A 12,652-nucleotide genomic window follows, 5' to 3' on the forward strand; every position below is an offset into this window, starting at 1 on the left:
TAGGTTACTTTTGAAAACAATTTGAATTTAACTTGAAAATAATTTGAAAATCATTTTGAAAACTTTTACAGATCCTTATTTTGAGTATGGATTCACATGAATGCTCATCCAATTCTCTCAAACCAGGGCTCTAACACCAACTTGTAACATCCCAAAAATCAGAGTAAAATTTTCATTTTTTCAAAACAACCCCAACTCAATAATTGTTTTCAAAAAACGTTGTTTCAAAAGTATAGTTCGTAAATCAGAGTATCCCAAAATCCAATAACATAAAATCCGAAGGAGGTGCACAATCACACATTTTCTTTCCCCGATCATTTGAAGTACCTGAAACCATAACAAACAATTGTAAGCACGAAGCTTAGTGAGTTTCCCCAAAGTACCATCACACAAATATATAACATATACAACAAGCATTCATACAGGGTTTGTTGGTCATTGACCTCAACCCAATAATACCGGGTTTGTTGGTTTACAGCACAGAGCAGTAAGACCTCAATCTAACTGTCTAGGGTTTGTTGGCACATGGCCTCAACCTAACAATCCAGGTTTGTTGGCATGTTGCCTCAACCTTACCATACCAGGTTGGTTGACCTCCAGTCTCAACCCAACTATATCGGGTTTGTTGGCACGTGGCCTCAACCCAATAATCCAGGCTTGTTGGCACGTGGCCTCAACCTTACCATATCGGGTATGTTGACTGGCAACACAAAGCAGTACAGTCTTAACCCAACCACACTATGTCGACATACGCAACATATAAACATATAGCCAGTAGACAAATAAACAGGCAGATCTACAGATCACTACCGTATAGCAACATCCTAAATACCAGGATATAGATCTAACAGATTACAACAACACATCAATATCCTATATACCAGGGTACATAACCTAGTGGGCCAACATTGGTTCCTTCGACCCATGAGTGCGGTATGGTAAACTCACCGGAATCGAAGAACCTTGAAAAACTGCGATATGCTCCCTTCTGCACTGCTTGCTCCCGCGAATCCACTAACACCAGAACCAGATAACATCTTAATCAATAGGTCCAAATCTTCAAGTTTGACCCAAGGTTAAACTTGGTCAAAAAGTCAACAGTCAACAGAAGTCAATAAAAGATAAAGTTTAAGGCAGTTGAGTATGCCCAACGTATGCAACCTGGTCCCACTCCTTCATTAAGAAATTAGTCCCAAAAGGACATTTCATCCAAACTCAGATCTAGCCTCAAAACATTGTCTTAAGTCATAAAGTTTCCACCATTATGATTTTCCATGGCTAGGGAAGGTCCAAAAGCTAAAACCCTAACTTATTAATCCATTAAGACATCACAACTCTTGCATGGAAGGGATATAAGGACCAAGATCATATTTTTATGGTTCTTAATAGCTCCATAATGGATAAAGTTTCCAACTTTATCCATTAGAATGGTCCCAACAAACAAGATCTAGTCTTTAAGTCTCAAATGGACCAAAAGTGCATCTTTTTTCAACTTAATCCATTAAGTCCAATTCTCCAAACTTCAGATCTGAATCAATATGATGTTAGATGGATAAAGTTTCCAACTTTATCCATAACAAGGTCACAAACTTTCAAGATCTAAACTTTATGCACTTAAAGTGACCAAAAGCTCATAACACCCCAAACTAGCTAGATCTTACAATTTCATCATCAAGATTCAAACTTTATACCTCCAAAAGAAAGGTCAAGGTGAACAAGGTCTGGATCTACAATCTCCAATGCAACGAACGCTTCTTCAATGAGTTCCTTATTCTCCAAGGTACACCAAGTACATTCCAAAGCACTTAAAAACACCTTCTTTTTGCTCATAAGGCTCAAACTAGGGTTAGGGTTTCAAGAGAGGGTGTTGGAGAGGTGGAGGATGAGATTGGAATGGGTTTGGGGAAGTTAAGGAGCTTAAATAGGGCTCAAACCATGAAAATAGGGTTTGTGCATTGATCGCATACGTCCAACATACTAGGGATGCCCAAGTACGCCCAGCGTACGCGGCTAACCTAAAAATTGTCCTAACTTCAAACGGTCATAACTTCTTTGTTCCAACTCTGTTTTCGACGATTCTTTATATCCACGAAAAGGTTTTGAAGAGCTGTACAATATTATCTATATATCTTGGACTAAAAACTTCCCGAACAAAAATCCATATTTCATGCAAGAAGTCTGAAACATCACTTTTCCCGTTTTGCCCCTTTGACTCCAACACACACCAAGGGCTTGGACCGCATAACCCTTATTAGCAAATTTGTTGACCTTGGAGAGTTCAGTTGGAACTAAATAAGGAACAAGCTTCATTTTCTCCGTAAAACTTGTAGCGTACTCGATGACGCTCATCCTTCCCTTCTTCAGATTTTGGAACTCGTTGTTGATCTCCAGAAGATCCTACTCAGAGCAGTACTGCATGTTCAGTTGCACCAAAAAGTCTTCCCAAGACATCTTGCTAGCTTTTCCCTTGGGCATGGTATCAGCTAGTAACTTCCACCAGCTTAATACTCCAGTCTTCAAATGTGTAACCGCGAGAACGGTCTTCTGTTTGTTGCTATAGTCGCAACATTCAAACATCATCTCCATCTCAAAGATCCAGTCCATGACTTCCATCGGTGTTGGGCTTCCAGAAAGACTTGGTGGCTTGGATGCCATGAAATCCTTGTACTTGCATCCATGTCCATCATTTCCTTCATTCGGTTGGTTCCTTCTAACCACTCTTGGTTAAGATTGACTAACAGTCTGACTATAGTTTCCTCCATTTGAATGTTCAATGTTCAGTCCAGGTTGTAAAATGGGTACAGTAGGTTCATCCCTATTATTAAGCAATTTTTTTTCTCATCCCCTCCCTTTGTTTGAACATCATAGCCTGAATCATTGATTGGATTCCGGCTATCGTGATTGGCTCGGGTGCAGCTGCTACCTCTGGTGCATGCTCAATCACTCGTGGCTCAGGCTGCTAATTACCGTTTCCAAATCCGCTTCAAGTTCTCACCATGTCAATATATACGCCAAATCAGAAGTTTGGTGTATAGGGACGAGAATTAAGATAGGGAAAGCTTTATTTACGATATACGTATAAATCTCCTTATTACTCTGAAAAGTTACATGCCAATTCTAATACCAAAATTAAAAGTTTAGAAATCTGAACACATGAAATTTCTAGATCCGGTCGGCAATAGACCGTAGATCCGATTGAACGATAACAACATAAAGCATATAAGGCATCTTATAGCATAAATCATTTAGCACATAAAAGCAATTTAGGCATCTTTCCTAAAATAGCTAGTGCTCGGGTCTATCCAGACATATTTCATAAATATAACAGACACTCATCTCACAATCATCGCTTAGCATTCTAAATTTAAGTCCAGAAATAAATCCTTACTCCTAGTTCGCTTAAACTAATGCTCTGATCTTGGCCTTTACATCCCTTCCATGCAAGAGTTGTAATGTCTTATTGAGTTAAAAACATAGGGTTTTGGACATTAAGCGCTTAATAGCCATGCAAAGTCATAAAGTTGGAAACTTTATGACTTAGGACATCATTTTGGGCTTGGATCTGAGTTTTGGACGGAAGGGCTTAATGAAATAAGCTCTTAATGAAGTTTTGGGACTGGACAATGTATGCAGGGCGTACCTGGAGGTACACTACGTGTATGCGGTCAGCGTCCTATAAGTTTGTCAAACACCGAGTACGGCCCGCGTACTTGGCTGAGTCGACTCGGTTGGGTTGGCTCGCCTGGGTTGACTCGGTTGGGTGTTGACTTTGACCTTGACTTTGACTTTGACCAAGTTAACCTAGGGGTATTTTGGGTATTTTGGATTGTATTTGAGAATTGGTCATTTGGATGGATAGGTGACGGTTAATGCTGAGATTCGGAGTCGGGACCTCATCAGCTATTGTTCAGATCGAGAGGTGAGTTTTCCTCACTGTACTTACGGGTCGAAGGCACCAAGGCTGGCCCATTGGATTAGATATCTTGTTATGTGATAGTATGTTATCATGCTGTAGTGATCTGTTAGATTTGTATCCTGGTATATAGGATGATGCTATGCTTGGTGATCTGTAGATCTGCATGATTGTCTATTAACTGGTTATATGTTTATCTGTTATATGTGCACATATTTTGAGTTGTGGTTGAGGATTTACTGCTTTGTACGTGAGCCCACAGACCGAGGGTATTCCATCCTGAGGATGACTAGACCCGTTAATGGCATTCTAACCTAGGGTATTCCATCCTGAGGATGACTGGACCTTATGGTTGACTGGGCATGGGGTATTCCAACCCGATGGTTGACTAGACCCATTGTATATCGGCATTCCAACTTGGGGTATTCCATCCCGAGGATGATTGGACCCGGAGGTTGATTGGGCCTGGGGTATTCCAACCCGATGGTTGATTGGACCCGACATGCTTGATTGTATATGTTATCTGTTTGTGTGGTGGTACTTTGGGGGAACTCACTACGCTTCATGCTTACGGTTTCAGTTTATTGTTTCAGGTGCTTCAGATGATTGTGACAAGGTGAAGGCGTAACCTTACACATCCTTGGTTTTACGACTGATTGGATTTTGCATTGGTAGATTCTAAACATACATCGAAACAAATGCTAAGCATAACTGTGTACATATATTATAGATAGGTTAACGGAAAATCATATTTTTCTATATGTTGTGTTGTTTGAAATACGATATTTTTCAAAAGAGAACTATTTATTGTTGCCGCTTATATAACTGTATGTGTCCATTGCTTAATGAAAATAATATTTTTTGATGTATTACATATAATTTTCGGTATGACATGTTTTCTCAAATAACTATTTGTCAAAAAAAAAATTCTTAAAAAACTAATTTCTAAAAGGAAACATGTTAAATATGACATTATGTTTAAACATCACACAATTGCAAAAATCATCTTAGTCTCTACATTTATAAAAATCTAACTAAAGTCAAGAAGTTTTCCTAAGTAATTTGGTTTTACGATGTTTGGTTCTTGAATTAGATTTTTGGAAAGAATTTACTGATTTGAATGAAAAGGACTTGTCAAATGAAAAATAAATATGGACCAATCATTTAATTGAAATTTCCCTAATTATATAAAAATTAATCAATTTCTAAAAATAACTTCTAAAAAATAATACGAGTTAGGTCAATGTTATGAACTATCATTGTTGGGTTTTATATCAATTATAGCCTTATACTTCTATTTTATTTTTCATACAACAAAATTGTGTTGTTTTTCCTTTGGTTTAATTCCGAAAAAAAAAACTTAAATGAAAATGAAAAATGACAGATAATTCAACTAAAAAAACAACTTATGTAACGAGAAAGGTCGTCTAACTAATAAAACAAAAACTATTGTCTTCAAAGAGATCATTCAACGATTACAGATATTTATGCATTTAATTGTATTTTTTTAGACATTTCAATATAACCAATAACACGAACTCTCTTTATGTTACTTTATATTTATTTATTGTGTCGGCTTTTTATAATTTTATATGTATTTTTTTATACGTCCCCCGCATTTTACACGAGTCATAATGTATTTATAAACAACATACTTGGTCATCATAGTTGAAGTTGAGGTTGCTATTAGCTATTGCATAATCTATTTATAAACAACATACTTGGCCATCATAGTTGAGATTGCTATTAGCTATTGCTTGTGGTTTCTTCATGAAATGATCCGACCATGAAGATATATCCCGAAGGCAACTTTTTATCGTCCCTGCATGAGTTAAAAAAGTTAAGAAAAAACAATAAATTAAAAAGCCAATTGTTTGGATTATTTGTACAAATGCGCTTAACAATATGTATAACTAATTAGCGGATCTTTCACACCAAACAAAAATAAAATGATACATTGAATTTCTAGGTGTTTTAATTGTATATCTCAATAAAAAAGTTTATCAATAACATTATTTATCATGAGGGAGAAGCGCTTTGGGTGAAGCTGATTCGCAATATTCATGGTGCTCATGGTGGGTTGGAGAAAAATTCTCCAAAGCCAAAGGGGGAGGGGGCAATCTTGTGAAGTTATATGATAAGCTTGATGCTCTTCACATTGTTCCCCATTCTTTTTTTTATTAGATGAGTTGGTGATGGAAAAAATACTAGATTTGGAATGACATTTGGATTGGCGAAAAGAGCATTTCTTTACAGTTTCCGAGATTGTATGTTTTGGAAGAGGTGAAGGATTATTGTGTTGCTGATAGATGGAGGGATAGTAGTTGAGTTTGGAGTTGGAATCGTCAAATTCGGGACGGTGGTGTCACAGCTTCCCGGTTCTCGTGTTTGATTGAGCTTATTTCTCATGTCTCGTGTGTTGATCAGCCAGATACTTGGGAGTGGGCAATTAGTTCTCATGATGGTTTTACGGTTAATAACATTAGAAACCATATTTATACCATCACTTTGCTAGAAGGTGTGATTGAGACGCGCTAGTGTAAGTTTGTTCCTATTAAACTTAATATTCATCTTTGGAGAACCATTCTTGATAGACTCCCTACCAGAGTTAATTTGGTTAACATGGGCATTGATTTGACTTTTGTGATATGCCCTATGTGGTCTTCTCAGATTGAAGATTGTAGTCATCTTTTTCTTATTTGTGACGTGGCAAAAGAAATTTGGAACAAAGTGGTAAAGTGGCTTGATCTTCCTTTTCCTCTGTTCCTAAATGTCTCTGAGATTTTGAGTTGGATTGATAGCACTACATTGAGTCATACAAACAAATAGTTGTTGAAGTAATTATTATCGCCACGATTTGGGTTATTTGGTCTTACAGGAATAGTGTGGTGTTCCAGACGCATAACATGGGGAATAGTCATATTTTTGAAAGTATCGTCATTCACTCTTTCAATTGGTTTTCGAATATATGTAGTAAAAGTAATATTTCTTGGATCCAGTGGTTGCAAAACCCTCTTCTTTATGACTCTTTGTAATTGTTTCTTCCTCTAGCTGTTTGCTAGTCTTTTTTATATAATGTGGTTGTTAAAAAAAATAACAAATTATTTATTCATATCATATATACGGCTACCCTTTAATAAAGTCACTATAAAAAATGTTAATATATGGATAATCCATACACGAAATTGTAGCTGAAACATTTATAATTAAGATATAAAAATTAAAAAAAACTAACAATACATTGACAAATTTTATCTATTTTTCGTATGATGAAACCAATATATAGAAATTATCAATGCTGAATTCCAATAATGGAATATTTTCCTAAAATATTTTATTCTTTATGATATCTATATATACAACTCAAATTTTGGAGCATTATAGGAAATTATATCAACTTGACTATCTTTCACACAAGACAACATTGTCCCATCTTGCATTAATCGCCCCCTTCCATATTTCTTATCATGTTTCTCCTAAGTAAAACTAAGCATATATATGTAAATTTCCATTTCCCCCTTCCCCTCTCCAATGGCGAACGATGGCAATGGACTTCTAACCGAAGTATATATTGTTCTTCTTGTTATTGCATCTGGGGCTTTGTTGATCGCATTATATCACTGTATCTCAATGCTTTGGTGGGATTTACGTCGTCATCAACGACGACATGGCCCCAATGAGATACAATTGCAAGGAAATGATTTAAGCATTGAAAATTCTGTTGCCGGACTCATCCCGGCCCATAAACATAAAAAGATCATGGGCTCAGAGGATGAGTCCATGTGTGCAGTGTGTCTAAGCGAGTTCGAGGAAGGAGAAGAATTACGCACTTTGCCTGACTGTATGCACACTTTTCATGTCCCTTGCATTGACATGTGGTTGTACTCACATCGTAATTGTCCCATTTGTCGAATGGATGCGGCCATTGTAGCTTCACCATTGATGGAGATTATATATATAGTTGACCCACAACGACAACAACAAGATGTAACAAGATCACAAAATTCGGATGTGACATAAGATATAGCCCTACGAAGTATGGCTCTTTGATGGTAAGAAAATGTTTTAGGACAATCATGGATTTAGTTTGTTGCTTTTTCGACTTGTTGGTCTTTGAGTTCGTTTGTGCATTATTGATCTTTTATATAAACTTCTAACTGAGATGTGAGTATTTTGAAACACGACATAAGACTATATTCATTTTTTATTTTATTGAAACTAAAATGGATAGTTTCAAACAATTTAATTAATTTATTGAAGGTTATACCTTATATCATATTTGATTTTATTAGGTCTATCGATATCTATAACCACAAATTCATCATAATTCTTGATAACACTAGTTGTTTCGTCTATATCTCAACTCATTGCCCGTCATTAGCATTAAATATTCACTCTTTTCATTCGCATTTATATGGGCTTCATCAATTCTAGATTTGCTTTGGCTTCTTGTTTCTTATTTTAGATTAGTGTCCTATATAGGAGTTTTGATGTCTTTTGAGTTTGTATGGTGGATTTTGGCCTCTGATGTGTTTTAATGTATTGTTCAAGGGTGTAAAAAACGTCCAAACCCGATTAACTTGACCTGACCCTAACCAAACAAGATAAACAGATTCAGGTTTAATAGTCTGGAGTTCAAAATCGGGTTATACGTGTTAACCCGACTAACTCAAAATATGTTTAGGATCAGGTTTCAGGTTGTTTTATATATTAGGCTTGTTAACCTGGGTTCATATCTACGAGTAAGGTTCCTAAAAGCTTAGCAGAATGTTTACTAAACATGATAATTTTAAAATTACCATTACCAACAATATGATTAAAAGTATCAGTTAAATTTTAAATATTAAATTCTTGAATATTATCATAAGCAAACATTCTGTTATCAATAAAAACAAACTATTAATTTTGTCTTCAGTTAACCCTGCAAACCGAATCCTGTTAACCCTAAACCCAATTGACTCAAATCCAACTTACCTATAACTTAATAGGCTGGTTTCGGATAAATATTCTTAAAAAAAATAATTTACAGGACCCGATTAACACCTATGTGGGATCATGTTGCATTCAGTCACATGAACAATCCTTATTGACTGTTCTTTTTTCGTATAAACCATATATTAATTTTGTTAATATTGATTATGAATACAAACACCTAAACTATAAATATAAATTTTCATCACTGTACAAACTCTAAGTGGATTAATTAAGACCCATAAAACTTGTCCATCGATTTTTCGTCTTAGGAAACCTCAAAAAATGACAACCTTCTATTACCCGAATTCCAATTTGATCATCCAAGTTGAAAATTATAAAAACAAACACAAAAAATAACAACCTTCAATTCTTTATATTAGGAAAAGTGGACTTTTTTTTTATTTATTTATTAATAACTAGTTGTTAGTATATGTAAACTGATATTGTGCAACATAAAACCGAACTGTAATATTCCATAATAAATCTGGGAGTGTTTATTAATAAACCAATTAATTACACGAAATAGCAACATTCATAAATTTATTTGTTTATTACAACCTCCAACTTACATTTCTTCTTATTGCAATATTTACTTTAAAAAGTCTATCAAGCTATAGCAACACTATCCAAATCCAAAATAATCTTCATTTTTATAATCGGGTATTCATTCCAAACTACAATGTACTAATGATAAACAACATTAATGTTGAATGCTATAATTTTTCAAAATACAATATCATTATCAGAAAAATATTTAAAGTACAACTTTGTAATAAAGGATGATAGAATAGACAAATAAATAAAATATACATTACCATTTAATAAAATATGGGTTAAATACAAGAAAAAGAAAAAACCCAAATTACCGAAACTATTTTCGACGAAAATGAAAAAAAAACAAATACCTAAATTACTTTTCATGAAATCGTAATTATCATGGCCCTTAAATCCTTGCTTGTGTATATATATATATATATATATATATATATATATATATATATATATATATATATATATATATATATATATATATATATATATATATATATATATATATAGGTTCAGGTATTCAAAGTAATTATTGTATTATTGTATGCATAAATGTTGGTCAATCAAATTTAAAATAAAAATAAATAATTAAATAAATAAATAAGGGTAAATAGGTAATTTGATAATTAGTTTCCACAAATAATATCCTATAATTATGGTAACCATTGACTTCAACTACCTAGGTTTTCTCCATCCATCGTCGACTTTTTAAAACCACCACCTATTCGATCCCAACACCATTACTGCCGAGGTTGAAGGGCACATCCGACAGCCCCCAGCCATCGGAGCATCACTATCAACCGGCGATGCTCTACCACCGCCACAACCTATCTCAGACATCAATTTCTCTATTGCCGATACACCAGAGGATATCGATCCAGAGAAAGAGAGAAGGCGTTCGTTGAAGACATGAGTAATTAGGAGCAGATGAGGAAAAAGGTCGGGATACGCTTGAAAATCCCCTTCTGTTCAACAATTGTACACAGTGAGGAGTCTGCCGACAATGGCAGCAATCGGTGGAGGAAGCGTTTCCTCAAATTCGAAATCATCATCGTTTGCTTCCTCTCATCGGCGGCGGCGGTCCTGGCTTCATCGTCACTCCGCTCCCGCCGTCCCTGTCCGTTTTCTATGCCGATTCTTCTATCACTCAAAATTCAGGTATATGCTTGTATATGTGTGCGTGAATTGATTATTCCAATCGATTCAATGTAAATGAGACTTTTTTAACATAAATTGTACCGGTCTTGATTTCTAGGGTTTTATTTGTGTAGAGGTTTAGGGGAGGGTTTAAGCCAGTGGCGATCTGTAAGTGTAACTGTAGTTGCAAATAGGTATAGTGTAAAAGAGGCTGTGTCAATGACCTTCTTCTTATATGTAAAGTACAAAGTGAAGGTAGTTTGTCACTATTTTCATATCAAATTTAGTTCTTCTTATATGATAAAAATCAATTTGTTTCTGTAGATGATTCAATGGATGATATTGGTGCGATTCCAATTCTTTTGGAATGGAATCACAAATTCCAGTTCTGTTGGAATGGAATCATGAATTCTAATTCTGTTGGAATGGAGTATGGATATTTTCTCACTGATTTATGCATGTTCTACAATTATTGGTTATTGGTTTTGGTGCAATTCACAAGTCCACATATTTTCCCGAAGGAATTTAGTTTTTTTATTTTTCATTTGCTAATGCATTATTGGAATCTAAACTACAATTTGGTTTTGTTTTCACAGAAGTTGATGCTTGAAGAACGGACCACAAAATTGAAAGTGATTCTAAGCAACATTATTCTTTTAGAATGTATTAGTGTCGTTGTTAGATTTTGATGTTTTCTTTCCCGTTTTGAAAGTTTTTTTTAGTTTTATTCTTTAACATTATTCTTTTAGAATGTAATTCTTAACAATTGTTATCTGTATTCTATAAGAAATAATGTATTTTTTGTTTTTATTCTTCAATTGATTGTTCAAGAATTTGTTATTCTACAATAAGTTTTTAAAGTCATGATCAAGAAATAGGTTCAAGAATATTTTTATTATTTATGGTTCAAGAATATTTTTATTTTTGAGTATACTCATAATCATATTCTGTCAGAATGTCTGAATTAAAAGAATTATAATTCGTAAAATCGGATTTTTAAAATTAATAGAATCTATGATCACTTAAAATATGCAATTTTCTTTTATTAAATGTATATTATTTGACTAAAATACCCTTGTAATTAAATTAGATGATATTTTTCAATTATATTTAATTCAATAATATGTATTAATCACTTTCTTAAAATAAATAAAATTGATTGCCCACATTTATGCATACAATAACACAATAATTACTTTGAATAGAATAACCTAAGCCTATATATATATATATATATATATATATATATATATATATATATATATATATATATATATATATATATATATAGAGAGAGAGAGAGAGGAAGGATCATTTGAGAACTCATAGTTTCCTAAGAACCTGAGAACAAAAAATGGAGCGTCGGATCAAAAAAAAGGATGGCCAAGATGTATTGTGGTATTTTTGTAAATAAGTGGAAAAATAAAGGGACGGGGGCATCAAAACTAAATGACATTAGGGGCATTTTAGGGTTATAAAAATTCTCTCTCTCTCTCTCTCTCTCTCTCTCTCTCTCTCTCCACCGTATCTCTTCTTTTCCAGCGATCGTCTCCCTCGTCCCTCAATCGACGTCTTCTACCTCCACATCTGCTACCAATCAACATTCCTTAATATCTAAGACCATTGACGCCGAATTTACGAACCAATAGATCGACACCATTTGTGTTCATCTTCGATTGTAATAGTCGAAGCCCTAAATCGCCAGATTCATCAACATTCATTCAGATCGAACTTTCCTACTCCATCAGTTGGACTGCGATTATCTCAGTTAAGGCCACGGTGATGTAATAACCTCAAATAATCGGGTCTTCTTCTTCTTAATTGGAAAGGTCGGGGAGTGAAGACATCAGGTTTTCCATTTATCTAAAAGCGACGATATCTTAATCGCCGTTTCCTCTTCTTCTACACAATGATGGTGCATCTTTTATAACCGAGAAACGTTTTCAGGTGATTTTTGGTGTTTTAATTCATCAATGTTACGATGCACCTTTGTTATTTTTGTGTGTTAATTTTTATTAGTTAATTTGGTGGCCAAATTAGGTAGCAACAATATATAAACGGTATGATCTGTTCATAGTT

The 12,652-nt window shown here is 34.5% G+C and overlaps 1 protein-coding gene across 1 annotated transcript; it reads left to right on the forward strand.

Moving 5' to 3' along the window:
- The first annotated feature begins 7,444 nt into the window (after window positions 1–7,444).
- Window positions 7,445–7,933, forward strand: LOC145130180 (RING-H2 finger protein ATL51-like). The gene has a single exon (XM_079065020.1). The coding sequence runs from the start codon at window positions 7,445–7,447 to the stop codon at window positions 7,931–7,933; it is 489 nt and encodes a 162-aa protein (XP_078921146.1).
- The last annotated feature ends 4,719 nt before the right edge of the window (window positions 7,934–12,652 follow it).

Source organism: Lactuca virosa, chromosome 8 (genome assembly GCF_052849685.1).
Source record: "Lactuca virosa cultivar CGN04683 chromosome 8, Lactuca_virosa_CGN04683_v6, whole genome shotgun sequence".
NCBI classification, from domain to species: domain Eukaryota; kingdom Viridiplantae; phylum Streptophyta; class Magnoliopsida; order Asterales; family Asteraceae; genus Lactuca; species Lactuca virosa.